This window comes from Ammodytes marinus (assembly GCF_949987685.1).
Source record: "Ammodytes marinus genome assembly, chromosome: 4".
NCBI lineage: Eukaryota > Metazoa > Chordata > Actinopteri > Uranoscopiformes > Ammodytidae > Ammodytes > Ammodytes marinus.
The window spans coordinates 31,100,129-31,120,609 of NC_137233.1; the positions used below are offsets into that span (position 1 = coordinate 31,100,129).

General features: G+C 40.1%; 2 protein-coding genes across 3 annotated transcripts; both read left to right on the forward strand.

The window, feature by feature from the left end:
* Window positions 1–2,460: 2,460 nt before the first annotated feature.
* Window positions 2,461–3,774, forward strand: apof (apolipoprotein F; the record flags this gene model as incomplete). Its single annotated transcript, XM_080026638.1, has 1 exon — window positions 2,461–3,774. One exon carries the CDS (start codon window positions 2,461–2,463, stop codon window positions 3,772–3,774), a length of 1,314 nt encoding a protein of 437 aa, XP_079882764.1.
* Window positions 3,775–6,739: 2,965 nt separating this feature from the next.
* stat2 (signal transducer and activator of transcription 2) lies at window positions 6,740–19,368 on the forward strand. 2 transcript variants are annotated; one of them, XM_080026390.1, is made up of 24 exons: window positions 6,740–6,871; window positions 7,217–7,348; window positions 7,467–7,611; window positions 7,905–8,000; window positions 8,378–8,470; window positions 8,578–8,656; window positions 8,819–8,898; window positions 9,289–9,440; window positions 9,670–9,828; window positions 9,924–10,013; window positions 10,221–10,280; window positions 10,427–10,447; window positions 10,563–10,656; window positions 10,911–10,958; window positions 11,084–11,167; window positions 11,283–11,381; window positions 11,912–12,047; window positions 12,408–12,460; window positions 15,080–15,165; window positions 15,248–15,384; window positions 15,511–15,699; window positions 15,886–15,940; window positions 16,147–16,232; window positions 17,962–19,368. In XM_080026390.1, exons 2-24 carry the CDS (start codon window positions 7,218–7,220, stop codon window positions 18,168–18,170), a joined length of 2,382 nt encoding a protein of 793 aa, XP_079882516.1. In that variant the 5' UTR covers window positions 6,740–6,871; window position 7,217; the 3' UTR covers window positions 18,171–19,368. The 2 variants fall into 2 exon arrangements, with proteins under 2 accessions (XP_079882516.1, XP_079882517.1); XM_080026391.1 differs by lacking the exon at window positions 16,147–16,232 and having other exon boundaries at window positions 17,962–18,131.
* Window positions 19,369–20,481: the final 1,113 nt, after the last annotated feature.

Below are 20,481 nucleotides of genomic sequence, written 5' to 3' on the forward strand. Positions count from 1 at the left end.
TGTCCATTCACTTTGGCACGACTTTGTTGGTGTAGAGCGTGTCAGGGAGGGACCATAGGGGAGGGACCAAAGAGAACAAGTGGAGCGGTTGAGGTATATGGATTTGAATCTCTATACCAACTGCCATTTTCTCCCTAAATCCTCCGCCCCAGCTTTAACTCATGCCAGTTCCTTTCTTTTTAGTTATTCACAACAATAATAACAACAATCATCCAACAATAAAACTTCACCTATTTTTAATAACACAATGATACTTTCCCTAACACACCCTCATACCGTACAGATGACCAATCTCTTGTCTGTGTGGTTTCTCATTTGAAGTGGAGCTTTAGCTTCAGGACACACTGGAAGGGACTTAGCACTGACAAGGGATGGTGCCAGTTACTCAATGCTTAAACTGGCTACTGGCTACTTTCTACTTTTAATAAAATATATTTTGATACTTCTTCCTTTATTGCTTGTTTTAGGGCACTGCTCTCCTAAAACTTTGCATTCATATAGTATCTGGTCATACATACCGCACTATAAATGGGAAGGCTATACACATACAGTAAGACTGAACCCAAAGTAGTTGAAGAGTCCCCTTGCAGAAGCCGCAGTTTACAAAAGCTTCTTGAAATGTAGGACAACTCTCAGGTGATAAAAGACTTCTCTTGTTTAATGCTTGTTTTTGGCTACTGTGGACCATTCAATGAGCCTCATCCTTTCTGTGTAGAAGGGAGAGAACAAGAGCGCTGGAGGGCTCTCACATGATAGGGGAGTTAGAGGATGTGTGTGTGTGTCTGTGTGTGTGTATGTGTGTGTGTGTGTGTGTGTGTACGTGCGTGCGTGCGTGTGCGTGTGTGTGTATCAAAGGGCAAAAGAAAGAGGGAGTAGAAAGGAAGGGAGAGAAGAAAGGGAGATGTAGTAGAAGTGGGGAGAGAGACGAGGAGAAATCCTTTGCATCTAGATAAGATGAGAGTGGTCTTTTGTACCGAGTATTGGTCACAGAGCAAACACAACTATAAAGAGAGATAAGTAATGCTGCTTGCGAATTTGTAGACATGACCATCCTTAGTTTTCATTCGGTAGAATGTGTGCATTAAAGCAGATAAAAGATATATTGAATATTGATGTAGATTTAAATCTTACAAAGTTGGATCATCACATTGAGTCTCAGGTTACACTTCTTACCGACGCCAATGTATAATTGTTATCCAATTAAAACCAAGAATCTCATATTATGGTGACCGGTATATTTGAGATAAGCATAAAGAGTATGTGTGTTCAAAGTTATCATACTTAGTGACCTGGTGTTTTCCTTGTACGGGTGTACAAGAAAGTGCTGCATTAAAATGTAAAAATACACAGACAGTGAACAGGTCTGCAGTAACAAAAAATATACCAGACTTTTAGTTTATATTTCAAATCCTATTCCAGCCTTTACCTCAGATAACCCTGTTACTTGTCCAGGCTGTGTGTGAGAGATAGAATGTGCTCACGGCATGAGCAGAGATTTCTTTTAAGTATTTGGGACAAAAACAAAACCTACCGACCCAGAGAGAGGGACGGAGCAGAGGGACGAAGGAGGGGGTATGAAAGGATAGCAGGGCAGGCAAACAAAACTGCTTTAGAACACATGGACTTTCCCCACTTGAATCAATATTCAAGCCCCGGTCTCCCTGTTAAGCAATGAGGCCAAAGGGAAGAGGAGGCTGAAAGACAGATGAGACAGAGGGAGGGCTGTCGTGTAAAGAAGGAGATTCTCATTGGAGGCAAAGAGAAAGAAGATTTGCTATGCATCTTTTGAGGTAAAAGAAAAGGGAATAAAGGAAAACTAAAAGCATCCTACATGCTGAAGCATTCTCGCACTCCAGAACGGATGACTACTGAGGTAGGTGCTGGATATGTAGCTGCCGCAAGATCAAAATGTGTAATGAAATTATTAAGTTGTGTTTGGAAGTACATTTATTATCTTAAGTCGTAGTCAGTGCAAGAACAACATGTACAAGGACGTGTACAAAGGTCTCAGCTAAGAGTGGAGGCTATGCTAAGAAAATCATCAAACAAAAACAATGTAGATTTTTAAAAATGTGTTGGCAGTTTGGACAAGTGTTTTTACCACTGCTCAGTCATGGAGGGACAAACTCAGATCAGAGTTCTTGCTGATGATAAAGTATTCAAAATTGAAACGAAAAATATTAAATTCTCATTTGGTCAGGGTTCTTGTGTCACAATGTATAGACACATGTCCAATGTTGACACTAGAAACATGACCAAATATGATTTATTATATCTTTAGTTTATACTTGGAACATTTTAGAACAATGGCACTTTTTATTTTAGAACGATGGCACTTTAAGACGATGGAAACTCGTGATTTCAGAATGTTCACAAATAACTCATTTGTTGGCTTGTTTCTGATCTACTCCTATGCTTAATGTAGTGGCTTCGGGAATAAAGAGCTGCAACAAGAGCGGTATGATGTCATCCAAGTTGAAGTGGCTGTTTGTGATCCAGCTCCTGTTTAATGAACAGGCTCTGTGCAGGGTCACACCTCCTCTGGTGCAGAGAAACACTGCACTTCCAGGAAATGACTTCCTTAAAGAGATAGAGGAGACCACCAAACAGGATGATCAGTCTCTGCTGGGATCCAAACTCCAGCTTGGTCTCCTACCTGCAGGAAAATCTGGTCCTCAAGAAGAAGAAAGAGTGGGATCTGCCAAACTCATAATATCAGTCCTCAGGGCCAAGCTTCAGGGAAAGATTCAAGATCCTCTCCACATTCAGGGACACGTCAGCTGTGAGGAGCTGCTATCTGCCAGCACCTTGGATGACCCTTTATCCTCCATGTTCCCCAAGGAGCTGCTAGGTCTCTCTTTAGTGCCCGTATTGGCGGTTGCAGGCTGCACACAGGAGGCACAGACCCTTGTGTTGAGGCTGTACGACCTGCTGGGAGTGGGGGATACGGAGGCGCTCCTCATGGAGGTGGAGGGTCTGATAGAGAGGAGTATGAGCAAGTCTGCATCCACACCTTCACCTGCATCGGCAGCATTGCCTTCAGAGTGGGATAGAGCAGGGCGCCACATGGAGGCTGTGATGTTTAACATCCGGCAGCTGGCCGTCTTAGGAGAAGGCACATCAGAGCAGGAGGGGCACTGTGAGGGTTGGACCAGGGTGAATGGAACTAGGCTGGCAGGAACCGTCGTGGAAGGAGCCACTGGTGATCTAGAGGAGGCTGTGAGCACCTGCGAGAGACTGGGTGTCCTGTGTGCTGGTGTGACCCACAGTGGACTGTTTATTAAACCTTTGAAATACCAGGCAGTGTTCAAGAAAGGTAGTCACATCCTGCCCTCTGCATCCTCGGAGTCTGAATGTTGGATCCGTCAGTGTAGCAGGGAGGAGGGTGATTGGATCCCTGTTGCTCCTCGAAGGCCGAGGCGTAGCCCCCAGAGTAACTGCATCAACAAAAGGGAGGAGCGTGTGTACAACGTGGTGGAGTGGATCCCAGCGGTCAGCACCCTCTACAACCTTGGCACAGCTGTGTATTACGCCTCAGTCAACTGCACCGCAACAGCCAAGGAGAGAGCCATCCTCAGTGCAGTGGACCTCAGTACGGATGCTCTCATGGTTGCCACAGGGGGGACCGCCGGGGTGGCCGGCTACGCCCTGGGTGCTGGGGTGAAGACCAGTGTGAAAGCAGGCGTCAGGTATCTGCTCAACAACATGAAGCAGGAAGACGACGTGCTAGTGAACCAGTTCAGCTCGGAGGACGGCGTCATCAACATCCAGTAGACTTAAGGATCATTACTCAGCATGTGAAGCTTTAGCCATAAATATCCTTGTCATTAGTTTATCTTCTTTCTGTTTGACAGACTGACTGGGATTAAGAAATAACAAATTGTTTCACCAGAGATTATTTTGAAAACGATTACTCCCTATTGTATTGTGGATCAAGTTTCACAAAGGAGAAAAACACTTTTTTCCTTTGTGCATTCACACACACAAACATCATGTTGGACAATTTGAGAGAAAAAGTATTCTTTGAAAGAGATTATTTCATTGATATTTCAATTGAATTCAAAAGAATACATCTAAAATGTAAAGAAAATATTGCTAAAGTTGATAACGGTGCACATGAATTGTGAATGTCTGGACAATATACAGAAATAGGTGCGGTCATGAATAAAGTTTTGTAACCTCTTAGTTCAATAGCTCTTCGAGTGTACAATGGATAGAATAGTTGAACAATTGATCATATCAAGCAGCAGCCTTTAAAGAACTGGTCTCAGGAAATCAAACCTTCAATAGATTATTTTCTTCTGTTCCCTGTCAATCATCACTCATGTTGTTTTTGTTCCATCCCATCAAATGGTGTTGTTGGTTCAGTGTCACCTTCCCACCTCTGGTGTTGTTAATGCAGGGACGATAGACGGAGAACTAAATGTTGTTGACGGATAAGTTTGTCTTAAACTGCCAATAAATTGTATAAAACATCTTTGTCCAAAGAGTTGTGGTAGTTGAGCACACACTCATATTAACTGTATTGTAACTGACATTTGATTTAAATGACACAGTGAGAAACAGAAAGATAATATTGTTTAATGTGCATATTCACATTAAAAAAAGCCTAAATAAAGGTGAACCTTCTGTACCACAAATACATTGTCACTGTAGGATAATTGTTAAACTGATCTTGTATATTTTAAACTTGTTTTTTTTTTTAAATAGATGGATAGAAACACATAGTGTATGGCGTTTCATGCGTTCCAATATCTTTCTCAGTTTGAGTAACATCCTTCTCTCCCAAACCAACTGTAGGGGCTCCAGACCTGTCCCCCTGCACAGAGCCAGCCTTCATTGTCAGTTTGGTCTGTTTAAACTGGAATAGAAAATCTATGTCAAGTCTATTATTTTGACTCATCTGTCGATGTGGGAGTGCAACAATCTTTATAATTCTGAAAAGGTTGGGGCTAGTGGATTAGAGCAAGGTAACGCAGTGTGAATAAAGTAACTGAACATGAAACATATTGAACATCTCATGTCTGTAATATGATTTTTTAAATAGACAATGTTTTATAAAAAATAAAGATAAACAGTCCCCTGCAGAGAAAGAGCTGAAGGAACATAAAAAAACAAAACCTGCTCCACTCCTCAGACTACATTCCTCCTTAGCATGCAGAACAAAAGTGTAGCTCAGCACACGTTCTAAAAATATATTTTTTTTGTTACAGAGCATAACAGAGCTGAGTAATGAGTGACACAGCTGAAGGGCTGAATAGTATTCCTTCTCCTCTCTCTTGATTCTGAGAGCGCTGTCCTGTAAACTCTGCTCTCATTACACATTTTGCCAAACACACACATTTTTGCATTTATCAATCTAAATCTAAATCTCAGCAAGGCATTATGAATAAACAAATACAGAGTATACAGGGTTACTTATCACATTAGCTCTCTAAGTCTAATGGAAAGAAATTAAGAAACAAGCTGGCTTTTGTTTAATCAGATAAGCCCAGTAGAACAAACAGTCTGCTTCCTGCTAATGGCAAAATGGGATTTGATTAAATTAAAGGAGCCAAACTAGTTTAAGATCTATTTAATAATATTACATTACAAGTCTGATTTTCTAAAACCTCATAATCTCTTTCTCAGATTTGACCCATCTTGATGTAACAATTTTCACGTTTTCATAAAAAAAAATCGAAGGTAGCCTAGATCTGGGAAACACGCATCAAGAAAACTTCAGGCGGCTGGTTGAAGGACTATGAGGTCCTGTCCTGTTTTTCAGAGGAATTTATCAACCTGACAACGAGTCTACATCTAAGTAACAATTGGTTGAATTATGATAATTGTACATTCAATAGGCTACCATTACACTGCCTTAGTCCAAAACAATGGTAGTAGTTCAATCTTACAGGCAGGTTCTATCAGATCAACATACAAACTCATTTCTATAAATGTGACCAGGGGGGACATCTACTGGTGATGATGGAAACTGAAGGGATGAATACAAATAAAAAACAACTAGTAACATTATTCTAGGCCTACACAAAACAAGGTATGTCTAAAATAATTATATAGTCTATATATTGGGCCTATAGTTAACTAGCAGAAGTCCAATGTTTGCTTTCAACGTGGTCTTTACCTGAGAGTAGGCCTACTACCATTGTGTTATTGCTATAGTAGGCCTACTTAAAAAATATAGTGCTCTGCCACAAAAATAAACAATAAAGTCGTTGTAGCGTTTGTTATTTAGCCTACTATCGGGACATAGCCTACAACCAGGTTTTGTGTTGCATCATCAAATCGATGATGCATCACGTGATCATGTTCGCTTCACAACTTTAACAACGTGATTATTTTTTCACGTTAGAAATGACAAAGAACTGAAAGAAAAAAAAATCGTGGTTCATTTATTGGGAAACGTTCAGACTGGGCCATAAGTTTCTATTTTGCTCCTCACCACTCCCGTCACTGGAGATTGACATGCACGTGAACCAACAACATGTGCGGCTCGGCGTCTGGCTCGACCAATGAGCTGTCTGTATTGAACTCACGAGGAAACTGTTCCACCCGAGTCGGACATATCGGCTATTTAGTCCTTTAAAGACAATTGTAACAGAGCCAACATGGCGCCCGTGTTTAGCTTGATAGGGACACCTTGGGCGGGAGAAGTACATTATCCAATGAAACAGAGAATCGAGTAAAACAACACTACGTAAATAACATTCACACGCCTCCATTCTGTTTGTAAGTTATGTTTCCTTATCAAGGTCCAACAGCAACTTCATACGAGAGAAAAATCAACTAGCTATGCGCCTGTCTTAATTTTCCAGGTAGGCCTAGCTACCAAGACATTTCTAAGTGACTCGAACCGATATCATATAGTAAGGTGAGTACATTTGTTATTACTGATGATTCGAGCGCTCTGCTGTTAGCTAGTTATCATAGAAATAAAATACACTCGGCGTGTAGCTTACATTATAGGCCTACATAACAGTATTTGCTGTATGCCTACTTGCATGTCATAATTAATACGTAGAAAGCAGTCACAGCAAGAAATTATTTTTACCAGAATTTGAACTTTGCTGAATCAGCTATTAGACGTTTACTAACTATTCATACATAATACAGCAGCACTGTCTTTATACTGATAGTTTTAAGACAAGTCGGTACAAGCGTTCATACCATGCACACGCGAATTAAGTGGGGTTTCTGTTTGCTTGATCAACCTCAGGATGGCTCAGTGGGATAGACTGAGGCTGCTGCCTGCTGTGTACAGACAGCAGTTACATGAGCTCTATGACAGGGATGCTCTGCCTATGGATGTCCGGCACTACTTGTCAGTGTGGATAGAGAAGCAAGAGTGGTAAGGCAGCACTATCTCTTTCACTCCTTATATCGTTCCACCCACAATATGTAATTGAATGTCGACAGTAAAATATCCTGTTTGTTAAGTATCTTGTTTTGTCTTTTTTTCCTCTCAGGAAACGAGCAGAAAGGGAATATGACTTTGCTATGGTGCTGTTCCAGGTCCTGCTGGAGAATCTGGATATCCAGCACAGCCGCTTTGTCCAGGAGGAGGAATTCTTACTGCAGCACAACATCAGACGTTATAAACACAACTTTCAGGTTTGTCTGGCTGGGATTGGCTTAAACTACTACAGCATCGGGTGAAAGATCCACTTTGAATATGATGTCCATACTTTTTCGAATTTGCTCCCTTTTCATCGATTAGCATGGGATCATTAAATACTCGCATGTTGCTTGAGTGAAGGAAATTATTTTGAGTTTCCTCTACTTTCCTGTGAGATTAACTCACTACAGTAAAGCAAGCTAACTAGCTGTGCTAATATCATCCTGCATTCCATAATTTTTCAATTGACTTTGATTCTGATATCCATCTGACCTCTTTCCACTGACAGAGGTACCTGGATGAGCCGTGTACCCTGGCAGGCACAATCCTGTGGTTTCTGGACAAAGAGAAGGAAATCTTGCAGAGTGCTGATCTAGCGGAGCAGGTGGGGGGGAATATTTATTTCATTCACCTGCTTCTCATGACATTACAATGGAAACATCATGCAAATGAAAAACATTATACACATACCTGGTAAACAAGTTGTGGCTGTTTTTTTTTGCCCATATGGCTCATGTGTTGCGTGTCTGCAGTACTCTATCTTAATTCATAACTTTTAAATATTTAATTATAAAGGGCCTCATGTACTGAATACAAACTACAGGACTTTTTCAGTGTTGGCTACAAAGCAGTGATAAATAGTTTTAACTGCCACTTTCAATTACACATATTTTGTTGCGCAGCCACAATATTACCCGCGATGACATCTGAAAATGTCTATATCACCATACCTCCTCTTCCTACTCCTTCGCCTTGTCTCAGGTCCAGTGTTTGCAAGTAGCACAGGAAGCCATGGAGATAAGCAGCAAGCAGGACCTTGAACGTAAAATGGCTGGCCTCAGGAATGAAGTGCAGGTGCAGATAAGGTTGCTTTATGCCATCATGTTTGGCTTTCTAAGAGAGATATATATATATAGGGCTTTTCACACATTCTGTTTTTTCTCTGTACTTTGGGGATATAGTGCATGGAACATACAATGTTATGTCTGGAGGAGCAGCAAGATGAGTTTGATTTTAAATTCCAAACCTTCAAGATGGAAGGTAAGAATATTGCTTAGTTCTGATTATATTTGCATTCTCTGATAATGTCATGTGACAAATGAGTAATAAAGGGACATGCATCACAGCACCATGTTCACCATGCTTTTGTTTTTGTCTTTCTTTCATGGAAACTATAACCCCACTGTGGAAACTGATATGCAGCTGTGGGAGACGAGGCTGCGAATAACGAACAGTTGAAAGTTTTTCAGCAGCTTGTCAACAAACTTGATGAATGTAGAAAGGTATGTCAAATCAAATCAGTTTTATTTGTATAGCCCAATATCACAAATAGACATTTGCCTCAGTGGGCTTTACATTCCGTACAGTATGACACCCTGCCCTTAGCTCGGCTGAGAAAAAAACTCCCAGTAAAAAACCCTTTATCGGGATTTAAAAAAAATTAGAAACCTCAGGGAGAGTTGACAGAGTAAGGGATCCCTCTCCCAGGACAGACATCCTGCAATAGATGTCATAAGTAGAGAAAATCACAAAGGGGTAAATCATTGACCAGATGTTTACATGGAAGTACCAAAGTAAAATATGAATAGTGAATAGTGTGGATGCAAGAGGACTTCAGATACAGTTGGAGTTGTTAATGTTTTTGTTGTTGTCTCATACAATCCCCTTCTCAGGGCACACTGTCAGACTTGAATAAGCTCCTGGACCGGGCCGAGGACCTTTTAAACCTATTGGTGAAGAATGAGCTGGTGGACTGGCAGAGGAGGCAGCAGAAAGCCTGCATTGGCTCTCCAGACAATGTTTGTCTGAATCAGCTAGAAAAGTGGTGTGTTTATCTATGGCAGTTTCACATCAGTTTTAATCTTTGATGTTTATTGTAATAGTTGTATCAAAAAATTCCTCTGTCAATGAATTGCGGTTCTTATTTTAATCTTTTTAGATTTGAGACTTCCCCAATCCCACAGCAACTATCCTTACCACCATGGTATATGTTTTCATTTTTTTAAGACCTGTGGGAACATCTTCACCTTTGCTCTTCTCCTCTGGTTTTGTAGGTTCACCTGTGTTGCAGTGTGTCTGTTCCAGGTACGGGAGTTCCTTGGTAAGCTGGAGGAGCTGGTTGGAAAAGTGTCCTATGAAAACGACCCTGTGAAAGCCCAAAAACCCGCACTGCAGAGGAGAGCAGATACTCTTCTACAAGACTTACTCAAGAGGTCTCTCTTTTAGGAAACACTTTCTTGCACTCTATTGCTCTCTTATGATTCTTCTGGGAAATTTGCTGACATTATTGTTTGACTGTTTCTTGAAGTTCCTTTGTGGTGGAGACGCAGCCATCCATGCCTCAGGGTAAAGGACCCCTGGTGCTCCGCACAAACGTCCAGTTCTCAGTCAAAACCAGGTCAGTGTGCCCCTCCAGGCAATCATTGCACTTCTATGTTTTTTTTTAATTAACCATTAGTATGTGTTTGTTACATAATGTATATAGAACTTTTATTGGTACAATAACACACTACTGCTGGTACACTATTGCAGTTCTGAACTCGATAATATAAGGATAATAAGGAGGATAACGTATTGCTTTTCTATTTTCTTTCCATTTTTTCAGACTTCTCATTAAGTTTCCTGAGCTGAACCACTCCATGAAGGTGAATGTATCCATGGACAGGTGAGATTCATTCTTTTTAGTCTGAGTTACTTTCACTGCACCCTGAGCAAAGTAGCAGAACTTTGTTCTCGACTTCAAACAATAGAGGATGATGTGTTGTCGCCCCCCTGTGGTCACTGCTCTGTTTTACTCCCCTTTGAATTTAGGGAAGCTCCTCAGATCAAAGGGTGAGTATTTATAACTTCAGCTTCAATATCAATTGGTATTTCCAGAGTTGTTTAACAGTTGTACTTTCACATTTTATGTGAATTCCTTTTCACTATATACCTGTTATGTCGGTAGATATCGGCATTTTAATGTTCTGGGGACCAAAACCAAAGCCTTGAACATGGCAGAGAGCCAGAATGGAGGCATGGTGGCAGACTTTAGACATCTGGTGAGTGAAAATGATTTTAAAATATACATATTTTTAATCTGAATAACCATTACGCATAGAGCCATTCATTAATTTTCGGAATCTGAAACATTCCAAGGAAAATGACTGTCATGTAATTTCTATTGATGTTGTCAAGCACAAACATAAAGCAGTCTGAAGAGTTTAAAATAACAAAAGCCTCACTTAAATCGCTCTTTAATCTCAAGTTGTGATGTAGTTTTTGACTTTTTTGGTGTGCTATTATTTGTCTGTAGACTCTGAAGGAGCAGAAGTCTGGAGGTGGCGGCAAAGGAGTCAGTGATGTGAGTTTACTTTGGCAACCCTAACAATACCATGTGTCCTTCCCGGTTAACTCAGTAGTTCATACCTTATTACAAAAATATGTGAATAACTGAATATTGATCTGTGTGTGTTTTGTGTATGACAGATTTCTCTCAGTGTTACCGAGGAGCTGCACATGATCTACTTTGACACTGTTTTTGACATGAAAGGCTTGTCAGTTGAGTTGCAGGTGGAGTCTCTACTACTTTTCTTGTTATATGACTTTATGTGACTATTCTGTATTAATATTAATTATTTATATTGTTTTGTTAAAACTAAATAAAAGTTTATGGCACCCAACATAGGCTTCGTCCCTCCCAGTGGTGATCATCTCCAACTCCAGCCAGCAGCAGAACTCTTGGGCGTCTATACTCTGGTTCAACATGCTCAGTCAGGACACCAAGGTGAGAGACCCTCTAACTGAACACAAATGCCATGTGGTAGGGGTGATAAAAAAAGAAATGATTCATGTACACATCGCGATTCCTAACTCCTGCTATTTTAATTTGATTCATTATTTGTCAAAAACGATTAAAAGAAAATATGTATTTTGCTAGCAAGGGTAATGTTGACTTGCCTTAAAATCCCATACATTACCAGCTTTGCATTAAAATGGACTTAAATGAAGATAAATGAGACATGGACTTTAATTTGATTTCATGCCATAATTTGCCACAACGCCTCTCAGCACACAGTGGACTGGAGTTGTAGATCCTGTAATCTTCTTTTAAACTGAATCCACAAATCATTTTTGGAGAATCGTTTGGAATCGAAAAAACTATTTTCAATCGAATCGTGACCTGAGGAATCGAAATCGAATTTATTTGAATCTAATCGTGGGATTCCGAAAGATTCACAGCCCTACCATGTAGTACTTTGCGGTTAAGTTGTGCTATTATAAGACATTTAAATTGATCTTGCATATTTGTTCCAGGACGTCACGTTCTTCGCCAACTCTCCTGCAGCCCCTTGGCCACAGTTTGGAGAGATGCTGAGCTGGCAGTTTCTCTCCGCCACTAAACTTGGTCTGAATGATGCTCAGAAGGAAATGATTGCACACAGACTCTTTGGTAAAGTCGGCTTTTGTTTTTTTGCTTCATTTGCTTGTCTTTCCTTATTTTTGTGGTTGTTCTGTTTTTCAATCGGGGCTGAATTATTTAATATGTGAGACAAAAATGACGTCAAGCTCAAAAGTGTGGTTGCACCGTTACCTCCAACAACTAGCTGTTTAATGTATAGCCGTTACTGTTGCTTATCCCTTTGGTAAAGTGCTTTAATTATATGTATTTTAATTTGGATGACAATCAGCTGGACTTGTGCACTGTTTACATTGCTTTGTCAGAATATGGTAACGATTGCGTTGCACACCATAATTCAACATCCTTAATGGCATTTAGGCACAATGCAACATTTATTTTCTATCCCACCAGGAAAGCAGCAGCAGTACGACACCTGCAAAGTGGCTTGGTCAAAATTTAGCAAGGTAAGAATACTGACTCTAATCCTAACAAATCGACTACAAATTACCATTTTTACATTTAAAGAGTCATCAATTCTGGAGAACGATTGTTGTGAAATTCACTTTTTATCAAAATCAGTTCATACAGTTAGGCTCCGTAAACAGGTATGTTAACAATGGTGCTCGGACCTACCCACCGTAGCTAACAACAATGCTATTGATACAATCATATGAAAAAGTTTGGGAACCCCTCTCAGCCGGCATTATAATTGACTCTGCTTTCACAAAAAAAATATAAAAGTGGTATGTCTTTAATTTACCAGGAGCAGCTAAGTACTTGGATGTTTTCCAAACAAAGATTTTTTGAAAAGCAGTATTTGGTTGTATGAAATAAAATAAAATGTGAAAAACTGGCTGTGCAAAAATATGGGTACCCTTGTGGTTTTGTTGATTTTAATGCCTGTAACAGCATGTAAAACTGATGAATTTAAACACAAAGTTGGTTGGATTATGTTGTTAAGCCTTGAACCTCATAGAAATGTCTGTTTAATCATGAGAACATTTATTTTAGGTGCCCAAATGCAAGTTGCACTTCTCTTTGACTCTCTGCTGAAGTGAGACAGAATGGGATCATCAAAACTGCTCCCAAAAGATCTTAAAAACAAAGATTATTCATTATCATGGTTTAGGGGAAGGCTACAAGAAGCTTTCCCAAAGGTTTCAATTGTCAATTTCTACTGTAAGGAACGTTGTCAGGGAATGGAAGGACACAGGCAAAGTTGCAGTTAAACCCAGGTCTAGCAGACCAAGAAAAGTACAAGAGCGGCATATGCGGCGGATTGTGAGAATGGTTGCACACAACCCAAAGATCACCTCCAAAGACCTGCAAGAACATCTGGCTGCAGATTGTGTATCTGTACATGGTTCAACAAATCAGTGCAATTTGCACCAAAACATCTGTATGGCCAGGTGATGAGAAGGAAACCCTTTCTGCGCCCACGCCACAGATACAGTTGCATGGAGTATGCAAAAGCTCATTTAGACAAGCCAGCTTCATATTGGAAGAAAATGCTTTGGACTGATGAGACAAAAATTAAGTTATTTGGTCTTTATAAAAAACAGATGTTTTGGTGCAAATTGCGCTGAATTGTTGAACGATGTACAGATACACAATCTGCAGCCAGATGTTCTTGTAGGTCTTTGGAGGTGATCTGTGGGTTGTGTGCAACCATTCTCACAATCCTCCACCTATGCCGCTCCTGTTTTTTTCTTGGTCTGCCATGCCTGGGTTTAACTGCCACTGTGCCTGTGTCCTTCCATTTCCTGACAACGTTCCCTACAGTCGAAATTGACAATTGAAACCTTTGGGAAAGCTTCTTGTAGCCTTCCCCTAAACCATGACAATGAACAATCTTTGTTTTTCAGATCTTTTGGGAGCTGTTTTGATGATCCCATTCTGTCTCACTTCAGCAGAGAGTCAAAGAGAAGTGCAACTTGCATTTAGGCACCTAAAATACATTTTCTCATGATTAAACAGACATTTCTATGAGGTTCAAGGCTTAACAACATAATCCAACCAACTTTGTGTTTAAATTCATCAGTTTTACATGCTGTTACAGGCATTAAAATCAACAAAACCACAAGGGTACCCATATTTTTGCACAGCCAGTTTTTCACAATTTATTTTATTTCATACAACCAAATACTGCTTTTCAAAAAATCTTTGTTTGGAAAACATCCCAGTACTTAGCTGTTCCTGGTAAATTAAAGACATACCACTTTTATATTTTTTTTGTGAAAGCAGAGTCAATTATAATGCCGGCTGAGAGGGGTTCCCAAACTTTTTCATATGACTGTATATAGGCTTACCTGCTGATTGTCTTAAACTTAGGCTTTGAAAAAATATTTGTCTTCAACACCTATTTAAATATTGACCGGCTTATTGTCACACCTGCTACACATGCTACCTATATTTTCATAGCGATAAACTTTAGCATATCGATAGCATTGTTGCCAGCTATGGTGGGTAGGCCGAGCCACTTTGTCTACATACCCTTTAACAGAGCCTACGCTATGCATTAACGGCGGATTTTCAATTGAGTACGGACAGGTAGCGGAGCGTGGGGAGATATTCACTGATTTTGACAACAAGCGTTCTCCATAATCGCTAACTCCACCTTAAAGCTGGGGTGGAGGATTTGGGGAGAAAATGGCAGTTGAGATAGAGATTCGAATCCTAATACCTCAACCGCTCCACTTGTTCTCTTTTGTCCCTCCCCTATGGTCCCTCCCTGACACGCTCTACACCAACAACATCGTGCCAAAGTGAATGGACAGTCCCAACAGCCAATAAGAACAGAGAATCGGAGCCTCGCTCTGATTGGTCAAAGTGTACAGCTCATGTTAACTTTGACCAATCAGAAATCACATACCCCCAGCAGCTTCAAATCCACTGTGACAGATTATGATCAAAAAACAAATGACCCCTAACTTTAATTCGTCTTACAATTTGGTTACCTTAACCTTGAGCATTACAAACCTACAGAGATGCTGGCATCGCTGTGGAGCCTTAGCGTAGCTTGTTTTTAATCATGAATATATGTACTCTTTAGGTGTGTATTGATGACTTTCTCTTTCTCAAAGGAAAATACTCCTGACACGTTCTGGGTGTGGTTTGATGGCATCTTGGTAATGGTGAAATCATACCTTGAAGACCTGTGGAGGGATGGGTATGTTGTCAATAAAAAGCAGTTTAGCTCATGCGATACATTTCTTTGGGAATACGTTATGAGACTTTTTTCTGTATTATAGCCTCATCATGGGTTTTGTGAGCAAAGGCAAAGAGAAGTCCCTCCTGAAGAAGAAACAGAGAGGCACATTCTTGTTGCGCTTCAGTGAAAGTGTCATTGGAGGAATCACCTTTTCTTGGGTGGACATTGACATGAATGGTGATCTTTTTTTAAATTTCATACTGATCCTGGAAAATATTTTGAATGGCAGTCAAGGGATGATAGAATACAAACTACACACTTCCTCTCACTTTTTTCCCCATTATCACCCTCTGTCTATTGTAGGTGAGCCTGAAGTAAAGACAGTCCAGCCCTTCACCAAAGTTGACCTTTCCCAGATCCCCTTCCAAGAAATCATCAGGAATTTCCAAATATTTGAAGAGGAAAATATCCCAGAAAATCCTCTACTTTACCTGTATCCTGACACACCTAAAGACAAGGCTTTTGGAAAATACTACTCTGAGAAGAGTGGAGGTAAGGGCATCAAATTATACTTTTTGTTTGCCACTTAATAAATCTGCCAAACATAAAACCACACCTTACACATCATTTGTTCTTTTGGTGCGATACTTTGCTGTACTGGCGGGTGAAATGAGACTATATTTATATTGTGGGTAATGACTGAATTATTAAATCACATCCAAACTCATTGTCTTTCAGAGGAAAGTGCTTACATTAAGTACATCAAAACCAAGCTGATGTTTGTTTCAAAGGAGTAAGTATATTATTCATTTTCTCAATGCTGTTTTACAGTGTCTTGCATGTTTGACAAAATTGACCCCTTTTATTCTAAATGTGCTCCTTCTACAGAAAAACTACTTTAACAGCAAACTAAAAATACACTTCTACATCTACAGTAGTGTACCCATGCCCTTTTTTTCTGCGACTTGTTGTAATGACTGTTTGTCATTGGTCATGTAGGAACACCCTGGAGGCTAGGTCACTGTCTGACATGTCACAGGGTGAAACTCTGGAGGCATTGAATGGCCTGTGTGGAGAGGCAGCCGGTGAGTCCTGGCTCTCCTTGCTGAACCCATCCAGCTTAAAAACCTTCACAAAATCAAATTGTTCTTCCTTTGTCACAGAGCCTCTGTGTTGCCCTCTCTAGTGTGGCCTTGTGGTGTAGGAAATCAATGGGGAAGATGGTGTCTATAGATGTCAGAAGACCGCTATGATAATGTTGAACATCTAATTTATAACCCCGCAGGGCTGTTGGCTGCTTCTACTGAACATAAAATCTAACAGGTGTGAAGGTGATTGGTGTGAGCAAAACTCTTAACACATTTATTTTAAATTTTTCTACCTTCTGATGCTTGAATAATCAACACGTTTCTTGGTGTATGTCATGAAATCATTAAAAGACACTGTTAAAAAAATAAGAAGCTATGTCCTTTGGCATTATAATGGTAACAATGCCATCTAATCATATAATTATTCAATATAAAAGGTGGAGTAATTGATTCTAATCTAATCCAATCACTTTTTGTTAAAATCATCGAAAATCTACTCGCCGTTTCCTTGCTCCGTAAACTATCCAATCAGCTTCAGGCAGCGTTCAGACAGACGTTAGATGCAACAATGCTATTGGACAGGTAGTTAGTTAAAGCTGGGGTGGAGAATTTGGGGAGGAAATAGCAGTTGGGATAGAGATTTGAATCCAAATACCTCAACCGCTCCACTTGATCTCTTTGGTCCCTCATGGACAGTCCCAACAGCCAATAAGAACAGAGAATCTGATTTTTTTTTTTTTTTTTTTTTTAGAATCGGAGCCTCGTTCTGATTGGTCAAAGTGTACCACTCATGTTAATTTTGACCAATCAGATATCACATACCCCAGCTTTAAGTCTTCTGTTGCCAAGGCAAGGCACATCTGCGGGGCAGGTTTTCTGACAGAGCATGACAGGAGGGGTGTTTTTGTGTTGGTGATCAGTTCAAATATTAACCGGCTTTCTCTGGAATGGCTTACTCCACCTTTAAGACCATTGGTTTTATATTCCTCGTGGCATGGGAATGAATATTTGGGATATCCTTTTTTTCTCCATCAGTCCAGCAGATACTGTATATTGAGCTTGCATGGGGACCGTTTTTCCATTTTGGTCGAAGCAAAAGTTTTGAGAATACACTGATCGATCAAATGGTAACAAAATCTACCCAACTGTACCTACAAAAATCACTAATAAGTGATCTTTATTTCGTATATGCATCCATACACAGACTGTGTTGGGGATTGTTGTGTGATGGTCTGTTTCTTGGCCATGACCAGTAACTTATTGGAGTCTCTTTAGTCACATGGCACATGGCAGATACTAGTTGATGTATTTTGTTGCCATTTGACAGAGCCAGGCTTGTGGTTTCCCCCGTTTTCAGTTTTTAAGCTAAGCTACGCTAACCGACTGCTTGCTGTACTGAAGCTTTATATTGCATGGACAGATACGAGTTGTGTTACTGATCTTATAATTATAGTAAGTAATGCTGTAGCTCCCAAAAAGTTGCACTATTCCTTTTTGATTACAGTGATATACTAAGGGCAATAGTACACTAAGTACTTTTGATTGAGTAAGTTGCAAAAAATGAAATCCCTCTGGTTTGTACCTACGATATAGAGCATCAGGCTGTACTTTGGTGGTTTGCACATTTTTTGTCACTCTCATTTCCTCAGTGAAAGCAGTACCAAGAATAAACTAAGCCATGACAGCAGAAACAGTGTCTTTCTCTTCTCCCTCTCGCTTCTCTCAGAACTAAACGGGAATCTTGAAATGTTTCACCCTGATCCCATGCTGTCTGGCGCTGCTACGGCCCAAGAGGACGATTTACTGCTGTATCAGAACAACCCCAGTCTCTTCTTTTGCTCTGACTTCTTGCCAGATGAAGAGGAGCAGCCTGATTTCAGTCTTCAAGGATTGAACAGCCTGACCCCACAATCCTGCGGAAGCATTTTCCAATAAGCCTATATGTTGTGCATATTTGACCAAACTCCTGTATCATTTATCTCTTTAAGCTCACGTCAACATAGAGCAAATCCAGTGTCAACATAATGGTTTTCTTTGAATGCTATTTTATCTCAAATACCCAACAGCCCCTCTGCTTATCCCAATAGTTTATATTTAAGAATAGCTTTTGCAATCAGTATTTTCGTGCACATTGACATTACAATAACCTTTATTATGTTGTATACTGTTAAAATTGATTCAGTGAGACCATGTCAAGGTATGAAGCATTCTAAATACATTATGAGTTCATGCACACTCAATCAAACAAACAAAAAGTATGCATTCAGTGAACCTTTGTATAAATTAAAGGAATCCTGTAAAACAAAGTAAACTGGTGGGCAAAGGTTTATTTAAAGAGGACCTATGATGCTTTTTGACTTTTATGACCTATAAACGTTGTTATGATGATTCATAGTCATGCTTAACCATACTAAATTATCAAATAATGACTTACATGCATTTCGACGTATTCCCTGCTGACCGTCTGGGGTGTCTGTGCAGAGCACTAAACACTATTCTAGCCAGTCGAGAAGTCACGTCTTCAAAGCGGTCTACCCTTTCATAATTGGTGACGTCGCATAAAAATTGGTGATGTGACCACGCGGATGTTTCCATGTATGGTAATGCTGTCACTTCCCTGTTCGCGTCTGCTTCGCGCCCTTATAGGTCCATGCTCGCGCTTCCCGCCACTGAAAGTGTTTCGGAAGGAAGGTAACCAATCACAACGGAGTGGGGTTTGCAGGAGGGGGGGGAGGGTAGCGGAGATGGCCGATGCACAGGCGGAGGGAGCGGAGATTGCCGAAGCACACACACTCAAGTGTTGACAGGATGTGCTGGATCGCCAAAATAAGAGAAAGAGCTTCCCGAAAATCTACATAGTTTTTTGTGATGTGATTCGTGTCAGGTTGCTCTATAGCAGTGTAAAACAAGAAATTAAGACCAGAAAAGTAGTATAATAGGTCCTCTTTAAGGTTATGTGGGCTATAGTATAATGCGCAGACTGCACATCATTTCTTGTTTTATTGTCGTAAGTCCTTTTGATGTTATAATGTTGCTACTTGTGATAACCTGTAGGCTATACTGTCTGTAACATGTCACTTCCTTCATTTAAATGTGCTACTTGTACATTAACCCCTCATTTTGGTATAAATAAATAAATAAATGTTATAATTTTAAAGAAAATGACTGATTGAATACATGTATTTATAATCGAATCTTGTAATATAACAAATTATGAGAAGTTTTTATATCATGAGGTTTAATGACTCAAATTCACAGCCTATTTCAGACTGCATACTCTCTGTTGTATGTTAAAACTGAAAACAAGTGCTGTAGGGAGATTTTAAGGTTTTAGGCATAGGGTTTTAGGCCTACAGTATGGTTGATTTTATTCACCCTCTTCCAGCTGACAGCTGTTTTCAGCCAACAACCTGTGCGTGCTTACCGCGCGGCCCGGTAAATAAGCTAGTGGCTAGCAAACTGAAGAACAGGTCTCGATATTTTGCCCAGGATTTTGTGGAGACAAAACAAGATTTAAAAGTTCAGTGAATCCAGCATTTATTTCTCCAGGTGGTCAAACAAATAAGATATATTTACTGTGTTTCTGTAGGCTACTATGTCGATTAATTAAAGTTGGCAGCTAATGCTAATATGTCAATTAATCCAACAGTTTCTGTTTTTAGCATTGTTTTTAGGATATGACAGCCCAATTCTGGCCTACATTCGACATTTAGCAATCTTGGTAGGCTGGCTCCAGTGAAATGCAGGGTTCTCAACTTTTGGAAATTGTTTAGAGTGAGACAGAAGCGGATTTCCCATGCGAGCGCGCGATGCGCGCAAGCGAAATTTTATTGTGTTTATTTATTAATTTAAAGCATAATAATGGTTTTTAACACAAGTTCAGTTCAATATAATTTCTTTGTTTTAGTTAAAATATAGCCTATTGTAGTAATTTTATGATGAAAGTATAACTGGATTAATACCAAATGCCAGACTAGTGAGATGGGTGTAGGCCTAGGGTAGTTGTTCGGGGTAGTTATTTCAGTAAAACTCTTCGTTCAGTTCAGCAAATATGGATACTGGATATTACTGATGCTCGCTGTTGTAGCTTCGAGTGGCAGATTTTGAGGCCTTCAGGATAGGGGTTTTCTGGCTCCCACTTGAAGCACTGTGGCTCCACACCAGCCATTTAGACCATCATAATGGAGGACAATGTTCCTTCTAGGGCTAGTCTGTTTCTGGTGCTGGTGAAGACCAACCATGGAGA